Raw genomic sequence first — 24,064 nt, forward strand, 5'->3', positions numbered from 1 at the left:
GGACATCAATGCCCTGGGTAATGAAGATCGTTCCTGGGATGACATTCAAAAAAAACTGAACGATATGAGGCGCAGGGTCCGGGATAAACTGGCTCTTATCAGAAAATATACCGGTGGCACGGGAGGTGGACCGCGCTGTAAGATCCGGCTAAATCATGAGGAGGAGCTTATTGCCCAAACTTTTGTGCAGGAGCAGGTGGAGGGACTTGAAGGGTACGACTCCACTGTCGGGAACTTGGGGACTGGTAAGTTATTTTTGTTTCATATCTGCTGTGCATCATGGGAGGGGGTAGAAGTGAACATGTGAGCAGTGTGTTTCACCAGCAAAATATTTCGTTTTGGTGTCATCCACAGGTGGTGATGATGATGATGAAGCTGGGCCGTCTTCGGCTGCAGGTCGACCCAGCCCATCCATACCAGAGCCAGGGGTCCAGTCAGGCCCCATGGACATTCTGTCTATGCTGGTCCAGGAGGAGATCCTACCGGGGCCAAGTATGGTGGAGGAAGTGGTTTTGGAGGAGGATTCCTTTTTCCTCATCCAGGAGGACTCTGGCTCCCTCCAGGAGGATACCACCATCCCTGAGCAACCCACCACCCCCCCGCCCAGCACGTCATCCCCCTCCAGGGCAAGCCCCTCCATTGTGGACCCCTCCCCTTCTCCCTCTATCCGTGCCCGAGCCTCTCCTCCCAGGAAGGCTCTGTCCAAAACGAGGCATATATCCTCCAGCCTCCGTGACGGTCTGCTGGAGGAGCAGGCCCTGCAGACCCGCCATATAGGGGACATGGTGGGAGAGGTTCGTCGTCTGGCGGACAGCATGGCATCCACCTCCACCTCTGTGCAGCATGCCCTCACCCTGCATGCAGACCGGGACAAACATGTCTCACAGAGCCTGGGGGAAATAAGTGGCAACTCCAAGGCCATAGTCACCTGCTTGGTGGCTCAGGAGACCACACCCGCTTTATTAAGCAGGATGGCAGCTGCGGTGGAGGCCAATACCGCTGCTGTGCAGGCCAACACCGCTGCAGTGCGGGAGGAGGGGAGAGTTACCCGCCGGCATCAGCGGGATACCACCACCCGCCAAATGAGGATGTTGGCCCAGACCAACACCATCCTCGCCCGCCTGGCCAACGCCATGGAGGGCATGCAGCCACCACCTGCGCGGAGTCTGGAAGTAGGGGTTGATGCTCCTCCCCCCCCTCAATCCCCACCCCATGCCTCCTCCGCACCACGGAGATTGAGGAGCCAGAGCCGGGGCACCCTTGGCCCAAAGAAAAAAACAAAAAAATAATATAATTTCGACATTTATTTTATGCACAGAATATGATTTATTTATTTTTTTGATATATGCTCAGGATATGAGTTTATTATATTTTTGATATATGCTCAGTATATGAGCTTTTATATTTATTTGTAGTCCCAACACACGGTGAGGAGTGTATACTACAGTGTGACTGGTGTGTGAATGGGGGGGGGGGGTGGCACTCCTGCTGGAAAAGGGGTGTCACCCTCTGCCATGTGAAAGGTGTATGAATGGACAGCAACATAATTGGAGCCTTGACGCGGCGTTGCTGCTCCCTAATACCATGGGGTATTGTTGGGTTTAATCCAATTCGGGGTGCATGTGTCGAGTGTGTGCTAGGGACTACAGTGGTGTGCATACATGCATTATACTTGTGACAAGATCAGGGTGTGTTTAATGTGCAAAGAGACGTTCCACAAGACCATTCCGGATTGCTCTTCCCTCAGAAGATCCGGTAGTGTTTCTTGGGGGGGGGGGGGGGGTTGCGTGGTTCGGGGGTAAGGTCATTGCGTAGCTCAATGTGCATGCCCCTTCTTTGAGCTAAATTGTGGAGAATACTACATGCCCCCACGATTTGGCACACAAAGTTGGGTGAATACAACAGGGTCCCCCCTGATTTATCCAGACATCTGAATCGAGATTTAAGGATGCCAAATGTGCGCTCCACCACCGCACGGGTACGTGCATGGGCTTCGTTATATCTTTCCTCTCCTGGTGTTTGAGGGTTACGAAATGGGGTCATCATGTGAGGTCCCAGGGCATATGCAGAGTCACCTGGAAGGGAAAAGACAGGAGGATGTTAGTCGTGCATGTGCCCCTTGTGATGTGTGCATCATGGGGGGGGGGGGGGCAGTCATACCTGACACCCATGTCACTCACCAATCAGCCAGCTGTCTCCATACATGTTCTGGTCAAACTCGGTTGGGATGGGGCTGTGTCGGTAAATAAAACTGTCATGGCTTGACCCTGGGTTAGGATGAAGGAAAAAAGCTGGGACAGCCGCACTCCAAAAAAACTCCTCCTCCACAGGAATCAGATTACCTGGTTCTCTTTGAGCGGTTACCCACTCTCTCGCTTGACCCTGGGTGTTTGGCACGGACATGCCATATGAGGCCATGTGCATCCACAATCATCTGCACATTTATCGAATGCCAATGCTTCCTGTTGCAGTAGATATGCTCGAGGAGCCGGGGGGGGGGGGGCGTAGTGCCACATGGGTACAATCTATTGCACCCACAGTGCGTGGAAATCTGGCTATTGCATAAAAATCACTGATTGCCTTCTGCCGCAGGTCAGCCGTGGTTGGTTTAATAAATTGTGTGCCCATGCGTCTGAGTATTGCAGGGATCACTTGGTGCACACACCTGCTCATGCTGGATTGGGACATCCCCGCCACCATTCCACCTGTGCGCTGAAATGAGCCACTTGCCAAAAAATGAAGGGTTGCCACTACCTTCACCAGTGGCTGCACTGCCTGTCCCCGATGGGTCGGGCTGCTGATGTCATCCTGCAGGATTGTTACCAACTCAAAGATGACTTCAGGGCTGAAGCGAAACATGCGATACACCTCATTATCACTCATCTGAAAAAGGTTGTAGCGCCCTCTGTAAATCCTCTCCCGTGCCCTCCTACGAGTCGGCTCAGTCAATAGAATATCAAGAACCATAGCTGCCCCTGGCATGTTGGTGCACAGATGTGAGGTCCCGAAAATGTGGGTGCTCTGCTTGTTCAGCTCGTCTGTCTAGGTGCTGCTGAAGTTGCGCGCTCCTTCAGATGACATTTGGCCATCTTTTGCTAACTTGCCCCTGCTTTTAGCAGGAGCAAGTTTGCCCGGGGAAAATAGCTTGCGCGCTTCCAGCGCAAGATGCGCATCACACGCGCATGTTTCTGAATCATCGGCAGTACCTAATTTGCATATTCGCTGAGGGAATTCCATGAAGGCGCAACTTACACCCCGCGCAAAATTGCGCGAAAATTGCGCCGGAGCAGCTAGGCTGCGTGCGCGGGAAAATGGCCGCATTTCAGGCTTAACTGGTTTACAGAATCAGCCGCAAATTTGCATGGGAGCAAATCAGTACTTGCGCGGCGCAAATCACACTTGCTCCCGCGCAAGTGCTTCTTGAATCTGGGCCCATTTTTATATAGTAAATGGATGTGACCTGACACACACTATAATAAAAGTAGAACACATGGCGGCCTCCATCCCTAAATTTGTTATATAGAAGAGAGGAGTTTGTGGGACTTTAAATGAGGGAGTGCCATGTAAAAAGAAATACCATAAAAAGTAAATTACAGTACATGATTTATTTTTACAATCTTATATACATGTCAAATATTTTGTATTAAATAGGTAGTCACAAGGCTTACTCTAGATATGCTGCTACATAGCATGCAATACAGAACTACAATCATAGACATGGCAGATATATGTAATAAAATCGGTAAGTATGTGGAATATGAACAGGTGATTGTTGGCATCTGGCGTAGAGTGCCCCCAGATGCCAACAATCACCTGTTCATATTCCACATACTTACCGATTTTATTACATATATCTGCCATGTCTATGATTTTATTTCTGTATTGCATGCTATGTAGCAGCATATCTAGAGTAAGCCTTGTGACTACCTATTTATTTAATACAAAATATTTGACATGTATATAAGATTGTAAAAATAAATCATGTACTGTAATTTACTTTTTATGGTATTTCTTTTTACATGGCGCTCCCTCATTTAAAGTCCCACAAACTCCTCTCTTCTATAGTTCTAAATACCAGTCAACATTGGCACAAAACCTTCAGGCTTCTGCTAGAAAGCTGAACATGAAGAGGAGCTTCATCTTTCAGCATAACGACCCAAAGTATACATCCTAATCAACAAAGGAATGGCTTCACCAGAATAAGATTAACATTTTGGAATTGCTTAGCTAGAGCGCAGACCTGAATCCCATTGAAAATCTGTGGGGTGATCTGAAGAGGACTGTGCACGGGCGATACCCTCCCAAACTGACAGATTTGGAATGTTTTTGCAAAGAAGAGTGGGCAAATTTTGCCAATTTAAAATGTGCCATGCTGATAGACTTATACCCAAAAAGGCTGAGTGCTGTAATAAAATCAAAAGGTGCTTCAACAAAGTGTTAGTCTAAGGCCCCGTACACACGACCGAACATGTCTGCTGAAACTGGTCCGCAGACCAGTTTCAGCAGACATGTTCGGTCGTGTGTAGGCCCGAGCGGACAGGATTCCAGCGTACATTTGCCTGCCGGGCCTTTTTCCAGCGGGCAAATATTTCCAAACTTGTTTAGAAACAGCCCGCTGGAATCCTGTCCGCTCGGACATGTTCGGTCGTCTGTACAGACCTACCATACATGTCCGAGCGGCCGCCATCCCTCGCATGCGTCGAATGACTTCGACGCATGCGTGGAAGCATTGAACTGGCAGGGCCGCCACACCCCGCGTATTGTTTACGCGCGGATTTCTGTATGATGGCGAGTACAGCCATCATACAGAAATTTCCGGGCAGACATGTACGGTGAAAACGGTCTGGCGGACCGGTTTCATCGTACATGTTTGCTCGTCTGTACGAGCCATAAGGCTGTTCACATGCAACCATGTTTTTTTTTTTTTTTTTTTTTTTTTTACTTCCCTCCACCTAAAAGATTTCAGTTTGTTGTTCAACTGAGTTGTACAGTTTATAGGTCACAGAAACCTGACATTTTAACAGGGGTATGTAGACTTTTTATATCTGCTGTCTTCAGCTTTTATATATTCTTTAGAAAGTGCACATCATGTTAGAGATTTTCTCTTCCTGTTCAGCGCTGGAAAAGTGAAGTCTGGCCATACAGCCAAGAGAGCTGATTGGAGGAAAGGAGCACCCCCCCCCCCCTACACATAGGCAGAGACTCTCAGAGCTGTGTTTTGACTAGACCAGCTCTCTGCTAATCTATTTATAGCAACCTCCCTCAACACAAAATTCAGCCTGGTTTTATCTTGGTTGATGGAGAACTTGTCAGAAGTTTTCATGCTAATAACAGACCATCGAAATGGCAGAAACACACCGGACTTATGCCGCGTACACACGATCAAGTTTTTCCAACTTCATCATTAAAACGACGTTGCCCACACACCATCGTTTTTAAAAAATGCTCTAGCAAATCGCGGTGACGTACAACACCTACGACGGCACTATAAAGGGGAAGTTCCATTCGGATGATGCCACCCTTTGGGCTGCTTTAGCTGATTCCGTGTTGGTAAAAGACGATTTGCGCTTTTCTGTCTGTTACAGCGTGATGAATGTCCTTACTTCATTATGAACGCTAGTTTTACCAGAACGAGCGCTCCCGTCTCATAACTTGCTTCTGAGCATGCGCAGATTTTTAACATTGTTTTAGCCCACACACGATCATTTTTAACTACCCGAAAAACGACATAGTTTAAAACGTTGTTAAAAAATGCAGCATGTTCGAAAAAAAAAATTGTCGTTTTCAGAACCCTAACAAAAGGAAGTATTCAGCGCTGAAAAAGTAAAATTAAATAACAATAAAAAATGTAAAATAATGCTAGCCAGCACTTAGGGTAAATTCTAATTAAACTTCCCACAAGCAACATATATAGTGAAACAGTGCAGCGCAAAAATATTAAGATACAAAGTAAGAAAAGTCCATATGTGAATGTGTATAGGAGAAATCCAAATGAATTTCATTAAATGGTGCAGGTTCAGAGCAGGTGACCAGATAGAGATCCTCCACCAAGAAGTAAAGATGGCCTCTCACCTGATTCATTCGACCTTCAAAAGGTCACAAAGCATGGCATACAATCTCAGATCCTGATATGATCGGTCAGAAGGTCGCTTGGCAAATCATCAGAACCCGAAAAATTATGTGAAGCCCACACACGATCATTTTAAATTACATTTTTTTAAAACAACGTTTTTTTCATGCCGTAAAATGATCGTGTGTACGCGGCATTAGTGCTTTGGAGAGAGCTGAGAAAACACTACAGATATATGTGCTTGGGCCAAGTTTCATCAGGTTTACATCCACTTTAACCACTTCAGCCCCGGACCATTTGGCTGGTCAAATATCAGACCACTTTTTGCGATTCGGCACTGCATTGCTTTAACTGACAATTTGCGGTCATGCGACGTGGCTCCCAAACAAAATGTACGTCCTTTTTTTCCCCAAAAATAGAGCTTTCTATTGGTGGTATCACCTCCTGTGTTTTTTTTTGTTTTTTTTTGCGCTATAAACAAAAAATCTATATAAAAAAAAAAAAGTTTTTTTCCCCTCCGTTTATGCCGATACGTATTCTACATATTTTTGGTAAAAAAAAATCGCAATAAGCATTATGGCATTTTTATAATTTTTTTATTTTTTTTACTAGTAATGGCGGCGATCAATGATTTTTATCGTGACTACGACATTATAGCAGACACATCGGACACTTTTGACACCATTTTGGGACCATTGTCATTTTTACAGCGATCAGTGCTATAAAAATGCACTGATAACTGTAAAGGTGTAAAGGGGTTAACCTGTAGGGGGCGCTGAACTGTTAGGGGGCGTGGCTTGCTGTGACACGTCACTGATCGATGTTCCCGATGACAGGGAACACGATCGGTGACAGTGTCACCAGGCAGAATGTGGAGATGTTGTGTTTACACTAACATCTCCTTGTTCTTCAGCTCCGTGACACGATCACGTGACACGGGCGGACATTAGGCCCCCGGTCACAGAGCTCGCGGCAGGGTTGCGAGCGCGCCCACACGGCGGCAAGTTAAAGGGGACGTATATATACGTCCATTTACCAGCCGTGCATGCTGCCAATGTATAAGTTTGTGCGGCAGTTGGCAAGCGGTTAACCACTTAAGGACCGCCGCACGACTAAATACGTTGTCAGAATAGCACAGCTGGGCACATGGACGTATATATACGTCCCCTTTAAGAGCCCAGCCGTGGGTCGCGAGCGCGGCGCCGTGCTCGCAACCCAGTCCGATGCTCCGTGACCGCGCCTGCAAGCCCAATCGCCGCGGGTGTCCCGCGATCGGGTCACAGGAGCAGAAGAACGGGGAGAGGTGAGTGTAAACACCTTCCCCGTTCTGTGCGGCAATGTCAGTGATCGTCTGTTCCCTGATATAGGGAACTACAATCCCTGACATCACACGTCCAGCCCCGCTCCCCTTCAGTTAGAAACACACATGAGGTCACACTTAACCCCTACAGCGCCCCCTAGTGGTTAACCCCTTTACTGCCATTGTCATTTTTACAGTAATCGGTGCATTTTTATAGCACTTTTCGCTGTGAAAATGCCAATGGTCCCAAAAATTTGTCAAAAGTGTCCGATGTCTCCACCATAATGCCGCAGTCATGAAAAAAAATCGCTGATCGCCACCATTAGTAGTAAAAAAAAAAAATTAATAAAAATGCCATAAAACTATCCCCTATTTTGTAAACGCTATAAATTTTGCGCAAACCAATCGATAAACGCTTATTGCAATTTTTTATTTTTTACCAAAAATAGGTAGAAGAATATGTATCGGCCTAAACAGAGGAAAAAATAAGTTTTTATATATATATATATATATATATATATATATATATATATATATATATATATATATATATATATATATATATATATATATATATATATATATATATATATATATATATATATATATATATATATATATATATATATATATATATATATATATATATATATATATATATATATATATATATATATATTTATTTGGGGGATATTTATTACAGCAAAAAGTAAAAAATATTGAATTTTTTTCAAAATTGTCGCTCTATTTTTGTTTATAGCGCAACAAATAAAAACCGCAGAGGTGATCAAATACCACCAAAAGAAAGCTCTATTTGTGGGGAAAAAAGGATGCCAATTTTGTTTGGGATCCACGTTGCACGACCGCGCAATTGTCAGTTAAAGTGACGCAGTGTCGAATCGCAAAAAGGAGCAAGGTCCTTAACCTGCATATTGGTCCGGGTTTTTTTTTTTTTAAAAAGCAGGAGCAATTACTGCATCTTTCCTCAATCCAGTCCAATAAAATCAGAGCTTCTAGCATTGGACTTTCAGCTCTTTTATCTCTCCTTTGCTAGTTTCTCTCTCAAATTTATCCTCCTTTTTTTTTTTTTTTTTTCGTATAGTATATCTTTCAACGTGATGGCTATAAATATCCCTTTCTATGAAGGTAGCGACTATTGCTACAGCAACATATTTCTTTTACAGCAATGCACAGACTGCTTGTGGTTGGGATACTGTGCATATGTAACCTTACACATCTACAACAAGGAACATTTTAATCTGCATTGAATGAGCACAATATTACCATTGTCTTGGAGTACTGTAGAGAAATTCCGTAATGCAAATACTGTAACCATGAAATGGATTCTTCCAAGTTATTCACAGTTTAGGACAAAGTGGGGCAAGCCTCAATTACATGCTTCTAGGGCAGAAACTATTGTGCTTTATGTTTTGTTTTTTTTTTTTTTGTGCTTGGTGCATACAACCGGGTATTAAGTATCAGAAGGTCAATTTTAGAAACAATGGGCCAAATCCTCAAAAGAGATACGCAAGCAGAACTGCTGTTCAGCCTGCGTATCTCTGTGCCTATCTTTGGAACTGATCCTCAGAAGCAGTTTTCCAAAGATAGGCAGAAGATCTGACATCTGTAAGACACTTACACTGTCAGATCTTAGGATGCAGTACCGCATCCGCCGCTGGGGGCATTTCGCATTGAAATGACGCTTTGCGTATGCAAATGAGGACTTACGGAGATCCACAAAGCTTTTCAGCTTTGTTTTTTCTGCGTAAGTTTACGTTTGCATACGTAAAATTAGGGCTGCTTTTACAAGGTGTAAACTGTTTACACCTTGTAAAAACAGACCTTTCTTTCGATCGCCGCGATTTTTTTTAAATTTTGAATTTTATTTTTCGGCACGTAACTTTTTTTTTTTTTTTACCCGACGCAACTTTATTGTCTCGTCGCAATCCACAAAGCCCGGCGTAACGTAATTTTGCGCGCTGCCCGTCGGGAAAATTACGTCACGAGCATGCGCAGTACGGCCGTCGCGGGAGCGCGCCTCATTTAAATTGTCATCGCCCCCTGGATAACAGGACCGCCTTGCGCCCGGAGAATTTAGGTTACACTGCGTGAAATTTCTAGGTAAGTGCTTTGTGGATTGGGCACTTAGGTAGAAATTTCCCGCCAGTGTAACTTAAATGGGAAAAATTAAGTTAGGCTACGATTTTGAGGATTTGGCCCAATGGTTGTTTTCCACATGCCTCCAGTCAGGTTTAAAGCTTCCATGAACTATTGCAAATTGGGGACAAAGGGTTTACATCTGGTTGATGGGCCTGAAGAGCTATGAACAGGTCCTAATTCTCATTACTGTAATACATAGGGCCTATTGCCTTCTAGTATCCACTGAAACCATTACTGCAGTTGGAGCATTAAAGTTTGAATCTTACTGGGTGTATTGGATTATGTAAGCCAGAGGTGTTAAACTCAATTTCATTGTGGGCCGCATCAGCATTATGATTGCCCTCAAAAGGGCCGGTTGTATCTGTAAGATTCGATGTCCAGCGCATCCCCTCCCCATATATTAGATGTCAAGAGCCACCCCACCATCAGAAGTTGAGTCCCCAACTCTCCCTTACATATCAGTGCACCCCCCTTTGCTTATGCTGCTGCTGGAAAAAAGCTGGATGCATTGCTTGAAAGCAGCAAGTAAGGGTCTTGAGGAGGACCAGAGGAGGGCTGGAGCTCTCCTGCAGGAGAGGTGCGAGGGCCACATAAAATGGCCTGGAGGACCGGATTCGGCCCGCAGGCCTTGTTTGACACCTGTGATGTAAGCTGTTTGAGATGATTCCTGCCCCGATATTTAGTTTTGTTTTAGGGTTAAAGTGGTTCTAAGGGCTAAGTTTTTGCATACATTCTATGCATTCAGTATGCAGCTACCCCCCCCCCCCTCCTCCCTCAATACTTATCCAAGTCTAATCGCCGACCCAACTATGTGCATGTGCTGCTCTCCCCTGGGTCTCTGCCTCCTGATTGGCTGAAAGAGAGCCATTGGCTGCCGCTGCTGTCAATCACAGCTCACAGCCAGTAAAAAAGGAGCAGGGGTTTTATGGACACATGGAGCCAGGCTTAGGAGTGAGCACGAGTGCCCCCCATAGCAAGCTATGGGGACACTTGTGGAAAGGAGGATTGGGGCTGCCGGCAGGGGCCTGAGAAGAGGAGGATCGGGGCTGCTCTGTGCAAAAACATTACACATGGTGGTAAGTATAACATGTTTGTTGTTTTTAGAACGCAAAATAGTAGCAACATTTTTTGTACTTGGCTTCTGAGAAAATTATAAAGTAATGCACTTGGGAGCTAAAAATATTAATTCAAGTTACTGACTAGGGTCTGGGGCATTTGAGGATGGAAAAGGATCTGGGGGTCCAAGTAGGTCACAGACTTGGTAACAGCATGCAAGGTCAGGAGATTACTAGTACGCATTAAAAAGGGTATTTACTGTTGGAGAGATGAAACTAGAGTTCTGCCACTTTACAAAACTCTGGTCCAGCCACATCTTGAATTTGCCATCCAGTTCTGGTCACCAGTCCCCGGGAAGGATTTGCTGGAACTAGAGAGAGTCCCAGAGCAGGGCAAAAAAAAGCTAATACTGGGTCTGGAGGACTACAAACATTAAACACCTCATCTACAGGATGAATAAGTTTAAAGTGGTTATAAAGGTTCAGTTTTTTTTTAAATGTAATATAATAAACATCTTAAATACTTGTTTTTGATCAGAGCGGACCCAAACCTCCTCTTTCTGGGGTCCCTTGCCAGCTCTTTCGGCTCCTCTTCCTCCCTTTCTAATACCCCCATAGCGAGCCTCTTGATCACAAGCCGGGCTGTGTGGTTTTATTGACACACACAGTGCTGCTCACAGTATTTTGCTTGGGTCCCTGTGAATAGAGAGAGAGCAGAGCTGCTACTCAAGCTTTTAGGGGGGTTGGGGGAAGCTGGACATGGAAGTTTTTTTTTTTTTTTTACCTTAATCCCAAAAGGTAAATAAATAAATAAAAAACTGAAGCCTTTACACACTCTTTAAGAGGGCATATGATAGTGATAGGCCAGGGTTTGACAAATTTGCTTGGAATCTAGCAGCCAGCTAAAAAAGTTAGGAGCCAGAAAATGCGGCCTGTCCCGCTGAGCTTGTGCACAGAAGCAAGCGCATACGCGAGTAGCGCCAGCATATGTAAATGGTGTTCAAACCACACATGTGAGGTATTGTCGCGATTGGTAGAGCGAGAGCAATAATTCTAGCCCTAGACCTCCTATGTAACTCCAAAGATGCAACCTGTAGAATTTTTCAACTTCGCCTATAGAGATTTTAAAGGGTAAAAGTTTGTCGCCATTCCACGAGTGGACGCAATTTTGAAGCGTAACATGTTGGGTATCAATTTAGTCGGCGTAACATTATCTTTCACAATATAAATAAAATTGGGCTAACTTTACTGTTGTCCCTCCTCCCCACCTTGGTGTTATTCTTTATTTGCTTGTGTTTTTTTTTTTTTTTTCCTGTAATCCTAGGACTTTATTGCACTATAAGATCCTTTCAGTTGCCTACTTGTTGACAGTAGATACAGTTTGTTATCTTGAGATATGTCTCTCCAGTTATCCCTTTCTGACTCGGCTCCCAGGTACCCTAGATTACATGACTTTTATTACATTTATATTTACATTTGTTTTGTAATATGTCCTACAACTGCTGTAGATGTAGCTTCCTTTGTTTTCTTTGTTATCTACGATCATAATATACCTCAATAATAAACTTTTTGAAAAAAAAAAAAAGATCTTGGCTTAAAAAAAAATTGAGCAGTTAAAAATTCCCCCTCAAAAAATGTGGTTATACATGATTTTCAAACTCTGTTATTTATATTTTTGACTTGTATGTGGGATTTGTCTTATAGATATGAAATGTATACTGGAACAGCGGCGGGCAGCTCTTCGTTCATTTTATACTCTTGCCATGTCACGTTATTTCCGTCCAGACCACCAAGATGGGAAAAGTGAGTTCTGCTTCTTAAACTTTTTTATTTTTTTGTATTTATTTGAATTTTTTTTTATTAATATTTTACAGCTCTAATACACTTCTATAATCTCATAATACAAAAAACTAAAAACAATTGATACATAAACAGAACTTTTATGTACCATATGGTATGGACTTTGTTAAAATATTAAAATTTACATATATTACAACACAAAGCCACATCTTATTTTAAAGAGATTGTAGAGTTATAGCTGATTACACAAGATTATGTGTACACTTGGACGCCCTTCCTTTAAAAAATAAATAAAAAATAGTTGATTTACTAAAACTGGAGAGTGCAAAATCTGGTGCAGTTCTGCATACAAACCAATCGGCTTCCTTTTTTTTTTTTTCAAAGCCTAATTGAACAAACAGAAGTTAGAAGCTGGTTGGTTACTATGCGCAGCTGCACCAGTTTTAGTAAAAGCCCCCCCCCCCCCCCCCCCATTGTCCGTTCTTTTCAGCTCAGTAACTTTTTACTCTCCTATTTTGTAGCATACCCTATCTGACTTTTTTTTTTTTTTTGCATAGTGATTGTTGGGTCATGCAAAGAAAACCTTCAGATTGTTAAAATATTATAATCCTTTTGTACAATTCACACTCCATAACTGCAACACAGTTCCATAATTGTTTTTTAATTGATGCCTTTGATAGTTAATAATGCCCTGATGCTTTTCCGAGACCTGCCAATCTGATCACAAAAACATAGCTCTACCTTCTGTTTACTGAACTCTACTAGGACTGGCCATACATTATACAATTTTCTTATTCAATTTCCTTTAGATGTACCTTCAACTATTTAGTGCAAGAGCCTGCCTGATTGCATACCAATTGAAAGTGTTTAGGTCTGTTACTAATGCTGCCCAGCTCTGCCTATTGTGTTCAGATGACTCTCCTGCAGACCCTGTGTTAACATGTAAATAGAGCCGGCATCCATATGTAAATCGCTGTTCAATAGTCCAGTAGACGTATCAAAAAAGGGCCGGGGGGGGGGGGGCTCCTGGTTTAGGGGGGCGGAAAGAGATCCTGTGTGCTCTCTTCACCACAAACGTTGTAGATACTTCTGTTAAATTCAATACTTCTGTTAATAATTTTTCTGAGAATTTAATTGGATTATCTCCCTCCACTCGCTCTGGCAGACCCAGGATTTGAACGTTGTTTCTTCTTAAGCGACTTTCTGTGTCTATTGCTTTGTCCTGTAGCTCTTTTATTTGTTTTTCCAATGTGTGCCATTCCTTATTATACTTTTTTAATTTATCTTCAACTTTTGAAACGCGAATTTCTATTTCTGCAATTTTTTTCTGTATTTTATCGAACTCACGTTTTATTGAACACACATCTACTGCCAGGGCATCAATTTTATTTGTCAACTCTTCGCTGCTTACTTTAATCGCCTCCAAGATGTCTTTCCCAGAGGGAGCATACTCCACCTCCACTTCTCTCACAGTCTGAGTCTCTGCTGTTATCCCTTTTAATGGACATTTTTGAGGGGATTGTGGGGGTTTCCCTGTTGTTTATTGGGGGCCATTTATCCTCATAGCAGTTAATTTATTATTTGATTGTTTTTCTTTTTTATATTTCCTCCCTTAACCACTTTTGGTCCTCTCCTATTCCACTCTCTGCCTGACTTCTGATTGTCTGTCCACACACTAGAGGGCACTGGAAAGTACTCAGCAGAAGTAAGCAGTCACTTCCCCCCTCTGTTCTTATTCTGGAGTTCCTCCTATACACTTATCCAGGCGATCCTTTTTTTCAGAGCAAGCGATAAAATAAAGAAAACCAGTCCTCCAGGTTATCAAAACTTAAAGCTCACACCATAGAACCAGAGCCTGGAACTTCAAAATAGAAACTAGGAGCTGGGAGACAAACCAGAGTGCCAGGGAGCTAATAATCAGGGGTCATAGACCAGCATCCAACAAGTATACCGCAGTCTCTTCACCTCTCCCTGCTCCACTTACATTTATGCCCCCCTCACCTGGGCTCTCCTTCACACGGTTCTCCCCTCTCAAAAAGAAAAGGCAATTTTAAAGCCTAGCGTTATCCGGGGGATTCTGCCAGGGACTCTGCCGGAGATTTCAGCTGAAAGTTATGCCTTCCGCTTGTGGACTTTGCTGTGTTAGACAGGAAAGGGAGCCTCCGGTCACTGACATGGATCAGCACCCCATGTCTGTATTACAGCTTCTCCAGTACTCTCCTCGTGGCTGCTAATCTCGTGCTGATGCCGCATAAGCCGTCTACGCAAGGAGAGCTGATAGGGGAAGAGCCGGTCTGCAGTCTGTGCTCACTCTAGCTTGGCCATCGATCGTCAGGGCTGAGAAAGGGGGAGAGGCCGGTCCTCGTACATTCAAACTTGGAGCTTGGCGTTTCCAGCTGGTAGCATCACGAGATCAGAGCCCGCGCACGTCACATGTCCACGCTCTCACGCATGACATCAGCACCTGCTGACTTTAAATATATGGACACTTACTTGTCCAGGGCGCTCGCGATGTCGGGTCCCAGAGCCGATTTGTCCCTTTGCTCTCGGTTGCTTGCGGCTTCACTTCCTGGTTCCCTACTGCGCATGCGCAAGTTGCGCTGCGTGATCCCACTGGTCCCTGCTGTCTTCTGGGACCTGTGTGTATCCCAGAAGACAGCAGGGGGGGCAAAGTAGGCGCTGGACGTGGCACAGGTCACTGCGGTGATCTATGCCCAGAAATGGGAGAAAATACCTGGATTACACAGGTATCTGCTCCCTCCTCCCCCCTGAAAGGTGCCAAATGTGACACCGGAGGGAGGATTCCAAGAAGCGGAAGTTCCATTTTTGGGTGGAACTCCGCTTTAAAGACAGTGCTGTTTTTTTGTGCGCCAAATAAGAGCAGGGGCTTCTTTTGGGTCAAAAAGCTTCATGCAGTACGTTTTGCTGCGATTGCTGCATGATAAATTGCACCGTAAAACCGCTCTGCATTTTAGGTGCCATTAAAAATGACACACATCCTGCATTTTGCCAGCATTGCAGTGCAATTTGAGAATTGCAGCAAGATTCATGCCGATTCCACCCGCAATCCCAAATAGCAAGATGTGAATGGGGCCTTACATTGGTACAAGCTCAATCATGTATTACATGCCAGTGCCTGGAATTCCTCTTTATTAAGCCATGTGACTGCACCTTTCAAATCTTGCTGGACTCTGAAAAGTAAGTGTACATTTTTGGAAATAAGGATTGACTTTGTGAATTTAGCTTACAATAATAATGAATTAAGAATACATTGGGGCTCATTTGTAAAGAAGCAATATGGTCTTGCCAAAGTGCAGTGAATTTAAGAAACACAGCATTATGCTTTTCTGATATGCCTAGTGTGCTCAAGCTTTGAAATTCTGAAGCCAAAAAAGCGTTAATGGAGCAGTTACATTGTCAGTTTCTTTCCCTTTGGGATAAAGTTTTTACATACATAAAAACTGGTCATTGTAAGCACCCCTGTCAGTATTAAATGGTTTGTCCAACCCTCTAACTGCTACATATACATAGGTAGCACTGTACACAGCTGTGAAGATTTCCGAACACCTGGAAGATCGTCTAACATTTCCTTTTGACAGGACAAGGCTTTAAATCAAACCCCCCCCCCCCCCCATTTTTTTTAAGTAACTGGCAGCATATGTCTGCTACTACAAAAAGAAAGCTACCTCAACACTGCCCAGGTCAAAAAATGGGGAGAGCGAGTGGGTGGGACTCTCGCCCTTTTTTTTTTACCTCAACAGGGATGGGAATGTATGACAATATTGGGCCATAATTTCACTTAAAGTCCCAAGGAATGGAAATCCAGGTCTTGGCTTAATTTAAAGTCCCTAAAGAATCTCCTCCACTTTAATATTAACACTGCCCAGAGTCGTCAGAAGTGTCTACATCCCTTCCATTTCAGATTACCATTTAAAGGGGTTGTAAAGGTTTGTTTTTTATTTTCTAAATAGGCCCCTTTCACACGGACGGCTGTTCTGCCACAGTTAAAAGCATGTTTTGTTATTTTGAAATTCAGAGAATCTTGGCACAGCGTTCACTTGCAGTTGTACATTGCGATTAGCTGCGTTTACGTGCGACTGCGTTTACCCGCGTTTAGCTGCGTTGGAACATTCTTGCCATTTCTGTTCCACTGTTCCATTGCTTTCTGTTGTTTTTCTTTCCTTGTTGTTGCTGCTAACTGCAGGTGACCTAGTACGCTGCAGATAGCTGCATTAAATTGTTCCTGGACGCAGTCAAATGAACTTTTTCTATCCGCACCAAACCTCATGTAATGAAGCCATTGCTAAACGCAGTGTGTGAATGTGGACATAGGAAAGCATTGTCTGAGTTTAACTGCAGTAGATAACTTGATCTATCCACAGCTAAAAGCTGAATTATATCCGCCCGTGTGAAAGGGGCCTAAAGTTAGTGCATTGTTGGTTCACTTACCTTTTCCTTCGATTTCCCTTCTAAATGTTTTTTTTCTTTGTCTGAATTTCTCACTTCCTGTTCCTCCTCGGTAAGCTGTTCTGGCTGGGGGTTAGTCAGCCAGAACAGCTCGGATGATGGATGCAAGTTTACTGAGGAGAAACAGGAAGTGAGAAATTCAGACAAAGAAAAAAAACATTTAGAAGGGAAATCGAAGGAAAAGGTAAGTGAACCATCAATGCACTAGCTTAAAGGAACCTGTTTAGAAAATGGTTTAGAAAACCATAAGAATGTAAACATCCCTTGTAATAGAAAAAAGCGTGACAGGTCCTCTTACATATGAGATCTGGGGTCAAAAAGACCTCAGATCTCATATTTGGACTTAAATGCAAAAAAAAAAAAATGGAAATTTTGTCATTTGAAAAGATGACAACAACAAAATGTCTCTTTAAGACGCTGGGCGGGACTGACGTTTTGACGTCACTTCCGCCCAGCAATGCTATGGGGACGGGTGGGGGCCATCTTGCCCTCACTCGCATCCCCACACAGCCGGTAAGCCCTCTCCCGCCACCGATAACGGCGTTCTCACGGCGAATCCGCCGTGGAGACTGCTGTTATCGTTGACAGGACCGCTCACTGAAGAGATGGATATCTCGGTTGTGGCAGCAGCTGCTGCCGTTACCGAGATATCCATCTTTAAAAACAGGACATATATATACAGTGGGCGGTCGTTAACTGGTTAAAGGAACCTATTTAGAAAATAAAAAATGAACCTTTACAACCCCCTTTAACTAGTAGCCGACCGCGCACCGTCATTATACGGCGGCAGGTCGGCTCTCCTGGGCGAGAGCCCGTAGCTATACGTCCTATCGTATAGCCGCCACTAGGGGGCGCGTGCGCGCCGCCGGAGGCGCGCGCGCGCGCTCCCCGCTCGCCCCCGACTCCCGTGCGTGTGCCCGGCGGGCGCGATCGCCGCCGGGCACACGCGATCGCTCGGTACAGAGCGGGGAACGGGAGCTGTGTGTGTAAACACACAGCTCTCGTTCCTGTCAGCAGGGGAAATGCTGATTTTCTGTTCATACAATGTATGAACAGAAAATCAGTGTTTCCCCTAGTGAGGCCACCCCCCCCCCCCACAGTAAGAACACACCCAGGCATACTTAACCCCTTCCCCGCCCCCTAGTGTTAACCCCTTCACTGCCAGTGGCATTTTTATAGTAATCTAATGCATTTTTATAGCACTGATCGCTATAAAAATGCCAATGGTCCCAAAAATGTGTCAAAAATGTCCGAAGTGTCCGCCATAATGTCGCAATACCGAAAAAAAAATCGCTGATCGCCGCCATTACTAGTAAAAAAAATATTAATAAAAATGCCATAAAAATACCCCCTATTTTGTAAACGCTATAACTTTTGCGCAAACCAATCAATAAACGCTTATTGCGATTTTTTTTTTACGAAAAATATGTAGAAGAATACGTATCGGCCTAAACTGAGGAAAAAAAATGTTTTTTTATATATTTTTGGGGGATATTTATTACAGCAAAAAGTAAAAAATATTCATTTTTTTCAAAATTGTCGCTCTATTTTTGTTTATAGCGCAAAAAATAAAAAACGCAGAGGTGATCAAATACCACCAAAAGAAAGCTCTATTTGTGGGAAAAAAAGGACGCCAATTTTGTTTGGGAGCCACGTCGCACGACCGCGCAATTGTCTGTTAAAGCGACGCAGTCCCGAATCGCAAAAAGTACTCTGGTCTTTAGGCAGCAATATGTTCCGGGGGGTAAGTGGTTAACCACTTGCCGACCGCCGCATTTACATTTACGTTGGCAGAATGGCACGGCTGCACAAAGGGACGTCCATTTAAATTTCCCGCTGGGCGCACACGCGCCCATGCCAGCGGGACCCGCAGACTCGATGTCCGCCAGTATCCTGCGATCGTGTCACGGAGCTGCAGAACAGGGAGATGCCTATGTAAACAAGGCATTTCCCTGTTCTGCCTTGTGACAGGGCAGTGATCAATGTCGTGTCACTGGTAGCCCAGCCCCCATACAGTTAGAATCACTTTCTAGGACACACAACCCCTCCCCCCCCCCCCCAGTGGTTAACCCCCTTCCCTGCCAGTGTCATTTACACAGTAATCCGTGCATTGTTATAGCACTGATCTCTGTATAAATGACAGTGGTCCCAAAATAGCGTCAAAAGTGTCCGATGTGTCCGCCATAATGTCACAGTCACGATAAAAAAAAATTGCAGATCGCCGCCATTACTGATCGCAGATTGCAGATCGCCGCCATTTTTTTTTTTTATAAAAATGCAATAAAAACAATCCCCTATTTTGTAGACGCTATAACTTTTGCGCAAACCAATTAATATACGCTTAGGGCCCTTTCACACGGGGCGGATCAGTAATGATCCGCCTCCGTGTGTCCGTCAGCTCAGCGGGGATCCTCCGTAAAATCCCCGCTGAGCCGTCGGCTGACAGGGCGGTCCCTGCACACTGTGCAGGGACCGCCCTGTCTTTTGTCCGCTCTTCCCTATGGGGGGATCGGATGAACACGGACCGTGTGTCCGTGTTCATCCGATCCGCAGACGGAAGAAAAAATAGGATTTTCTTCCGTCCGCAAAATCGGAGCTTTGCAGAGGCGGGTGATTACGGGTGTCAGCGGATGTTCATCTGCTGAAACCCACAATCACATAGGGGCCAATGTATGTCCCGTTTTCATCCTTAAACGGATGGATGAAAATGCGGACATACGGTCCGCACATGTGAAAGGGGCCTTATTGCGATTTTTATTTTATTTTTTACCAAAAACATTTAGAAGAATACATATCAACCTAAACTGAGAAAGAATTTTTTTTTAAATATATATTTGGGATATTTATTATAGCAAAGTAATGTGAAAAATATACTACAGCGCTAATTAAATAATCAATTCCACGTGCACCTAAATAAAAAAACAAATAATATAGCTGCTATCTTGAGTGATACCAAATCCAAACAGTGAAACATATAAAATATAGATGCGCTAATATTAACTTAAAAGGTGATATAAACGTACAAAAAAAACTAATCAGGGAGAACACTCCATAAACTGTGAATTACTAATATGTCCTTAATTAGTGCACAGTGATTAGCAGGATTCCATGCAGGGAAAAAAATCACTCTCTTCAATCTGAATGCTAATCCAGCCCTCCACCACTGTGATCAGATGATACAGGCACTCACAGACAGGGATTGCATGAAAGAAAAGAGAAAAAAAGCCTCATTGCGCAATATTCGATGACAGATCAAAAAATGTAATCAGAGCATTGACATATGCACTCACGAATCCCCGCTTTCAGTAAAGCATGAAAACGCCACTCAGTATGTTGTTTCCTCAGCTCGATCCGATGCACTCGGATTCGATCGCAGGCTCCTCCCTACGCGTTACGTCACAGGCACGCGACTTACTCATGGGTTCATATGAACCCATGAGTAAGTCGCGTGCCTGTGACGTAACGCGTTTTTTTTTTCAAAATTGTCGCAATTTTTTTTGTTTTATAGCGCAAAAAATAAAAACGGCAGAGGTGATCAAATACCACCAAAAGAAATCTATTTGTGGGGAAAAAAAGGACGTAAATTTTGTTTGGGTACCACGTCGCACAACCACGCAATTGTCAGTTAAAGCGACACAGTGCCGAAACGCAAAAAGTGCCCTGGTCAGAAAGGGGGTAAATTCTTCCAGGGCTGAAGTGGTTAAAAGCCTTCTCTTCAGTCATATATTTAGATTGCTTTGATGTCTTTTATTTTATATAGTAATGTGTGGGGTGTGTTCCATACTGTATATAGTTGTTGGTAGGTAATTACTGATACAGTGTAATCCTGTTTTTCGGTATAGTCCATTCTTTAATTCTCCCTCTCTATTGATTCACAGCTCAGTATGAGGAATCCTTTCCAATGGGATTTAGCCATCGTGCTCACCAATGCTACACCGTCTCCAGCAGCCACAAGTGCTACGCCATGAAGACGGATCTGCACCTTCTGTTCCTTCTCTTTAAAACGGATGTGCCTACGTTTAGCATGCGGGCCATTGCTAATAAAACCATGCAAGTGTTTACCAAAGACTTGACTTTTTGACAAACTGACCTTGTAGATAATAAACTGTGGCTACAACATCACGTTTCATATGCAGAGATATTCCAGGAATTACTTGTTGTGATCCGTGTACAGCATGACTGTGTAAAGACACCTGTTATTTAACTTTACATATCTATAGATTATATTTATTTAACATTGTATGACGAAATCGTAAAGCTTCCCAGTGACGGTAATTGCTGTAATAAATGAACCCAGAAAGAGTTCAATTAAGTTCAGTGTCTGTATGCATGCATATATATGTGTAGGATGAATGTATAAAAAAAGATTTTTTTCTGGTTAAATTGTATTTTATATACCTCGAAGGAGTTGATTAAAGTGTAATTTTTACCTTTTTTGCAAGTTTTTTTTTGATAATTTTGTCCACATACATAGACACAGCCTGTATGGATGGTCGGATGAAAAACAAACCGCCTGTCCAACTGTCATCCAATCCGATCCACCAGATGGATAGGGAATGTATCCCCCATCTGTCTGTTTTTAAGTTCAGATTAGATGCCAGCGTTTGTCAACAGACAAATGTTCGTTGACACCTGCCGCTCCATGGGAGCAATGGATGGTCAGATCGGATCCCTTTAACCACTTCAGCCCCGGACCATTTTGCTGGTCACTTTTTTCAATTCGGCACTGCGCCGCTTTAACTGACAATTCCGCGGTCGTGCGAGGTGGCTACCAAACAAAATTTGCATATTTTTTTTCCCACAAATGGAGATTTCTTTTTGTGGTATTTGATCACCTCTGCAGTTTTTAGTTTTTGCACTATAAACAAAAATAGAGCAACAATTTAAAAAAAAATTATATTTTTTATTTTTGCTATAATAATTATCCCCCAAATATATATATATATATATATATATATATATATATATATATATATATATATATATATATATATATATATATATATATATATATATATATATATATATATATATATATATATATATATATATATATATATATATATATATTCCTCAGTTTAGGCCAAAACTTTTTCTTCTACATATTTTTCGTAAAAAAAAAAAAAAAAATTGCAATAAGCGTTTATTGATTGGTTTGCGCAAAAGTTATAGCGTCTACAAAATAGGGGATACTTTTATGGCATTTTTATTAATATTTTTTTTTACTAGTAATGGCGGCGATTTTTATTGGTACTGCGACCTTATGGCGGACACTTTTGACACATTTTTGGGACCATTGGCATTTTTATAGCGATCAGTGCTATAAAAATGCATTGATTACTGTAAAAATGTCACTGGCAGGGAAGGGGTTAACGGGGGAATCAAGGGGTTAATTATGTTCCCTCATTGTGTTCTAACTGAAGGAGGAGTGGGACTAGAGGAAATGACAGATCGCTGTTCATACATTGTATGAACATACGATCAGTAATTTTTCCCCCTGAAAGAACCGGGGAGCTGTGTGTTTTGTGCAGCCGAGCCGGTGGACGGTCGGCAAGCGGTTAAAAACTGACAGGCAGACCCGATCGGTTTGCCTTTGTTGCCTGTGTGAACGAGGCCTTAGTCAGATTTCAAAGTACAAAATAAATGGGGTACAAAAATCTACAAAATATGCTAGGCTGCTCCAAACACATAAGAGCACGTATCCATTAGACAAAAAAAAGTATATAAGGAGAAAGAAAATTGTTAGAAAAATATTGCAAGCCGTCTGATCCTAAGGACTCGACATATTAACCGCTTGCCGACCACCGCATGCCGATATGCGTCAGCAGAATGGCACAGGCAGGCAAATGGGCGTACCTGTACGTCCCTTTTGAATTTGCCGCCGAACGGACGCGCGAGCCTCGGAGTGTGCCCCCGCAAACTCGATGGTCGTCGGCGGCCCGCGATTGCGGTGAGGAGAGGCAGAACGGAGAGCTGCCTATGCAAACAAGGCATTTCCCTGTTCTGCCTAGTGACATGACAGGGATCTCTTCATGCTTTACTGTAGGAATAATGTTATTTCGAAAGGGAGCTGTATTGGATTTCTTCTACTTTATTTGGTGTTGAGGCCAAACAATTCAGTTTTAGTCTCATCTGACCATAACACCTTTTTCCATGTGGCCTCAGAATTTTCAAGGTGCATTTGAAGTGTTTGTTGTGTTTTTTTTATTTTTTTAAATAAGACTTTACAAACATGTTATACTTTTATGAATGTGGTAATACTTGTGCGCTATGTGACCAACAATAAATACCATGCAGTTGCTGTACACAAAGTGCTACAACTTGTTATGTAGGTACATAAAAAATACAGCACTTGCAATTGAAAGTTGTGATACCATGCAAATCTGTTCTGTGCTCCAAACAGTCCAAAAAAAAGTGCGGAAGTGCTTTAAAAAACATGCTGTGCCATGTGTCACTCTCCCCTCTTGTGGCCCCACTCACCAGAAAAACGGACACACAGCTTTTTAGTCTGGGGGTCAGACAGGCATACATCTGGTGTGGGGTATATAAGATCTCATAGGCTTCCTGTTCAGATCTCCTTAAAGGGGTTGTAAAGGTATTTTTTTTTTTAAATAACAAACATGTTATACTTGCCTCCACTGTGCAGCTCGTTTTGCACAGAGTGGCCCCGAACTTGGTCTTCTTGGGTCCCTCAGCGGCTGTCTTGGCTCCTCCCTGCAAGAACTAACCCCCTTCATGCGAGCTCTCTCCCATGGGGGTTAGTTCTTGTGGGCTCACTCCCATGATACAGCCTGCGGCCATAGCCGCAGACTGTATCACTCGGCCTTGCCGCGTCATTTGATGTGATTGACAGCAGCGCAAGCCAATGCCTGCGCTGCTTTCAATCAACCAATGAATGAGCCCAGAAGCCCAGCCGAGAAGCCAGCGTGTTCACGGCGCAGGACTTTCCAGGGGTCAGGTAAGTAAATGGGGGGGGGGGGGGCGCTAATCCTCTGATGTTTTTTCACCTTAATGCATGTGTGCCTTTACAACCCCTTTAACTGCTCTTGTCACAATTGTTCTTGCCACAATTCTCAAATGGAAAGAAAGGGCACCAGTAGTGAAGTACTGTAAAGATTTTTAATCCGCGCAATAAATATAATCTTACTTACATGTAGCACTACCCCCTCAGGAGCCGCTGGTTAGATTTGGGACGGCATGTTATGTATCTTG

General features: G+C 43.5%; 1 protein-coding gene across 1 annotated transcript in view; it reads left to right on the forward strand.

Annotated features, from left to right (window-relative positions):
• Positions 1–21,278, forward strand: part of FUZ (fuzzy planar cell polarity protein) — a 111,144-nt gene extending 89,866 nt beyond the window's left edge. Inside the window, exons 10-11 of the mRNA XM_040327535.1 lie at positions 12,290–12,388; positions 20,731–21,278. Coding sequence (XP_040183469.1) covers positions 12,290–12,388; positions 20,731–20,933 — 302 coding nt within the window. The 3' untranslated portion in view covers positions 20,934–21,278. The remainder of the gene's footprint in view (positions 1–12,289; positions 12,389–20,730) is intronic.
• The last annotated feature ends 2,786 nt before the right edge of the window (positions 21,279–24,064 follow it).

This window comes from Rana temporaria, chromosome 10, assembly GCF_905171775.1.
Source record: "Rana temporaria chromosome 10, aRanTem1.1, whole genome shotgun sequence".
Classification (NCBI taxonomy): Eukaryota; Metazoa; Chordata; class Amphibia; order Anura; family Ranidae; genus Rana; species Rana temporaria.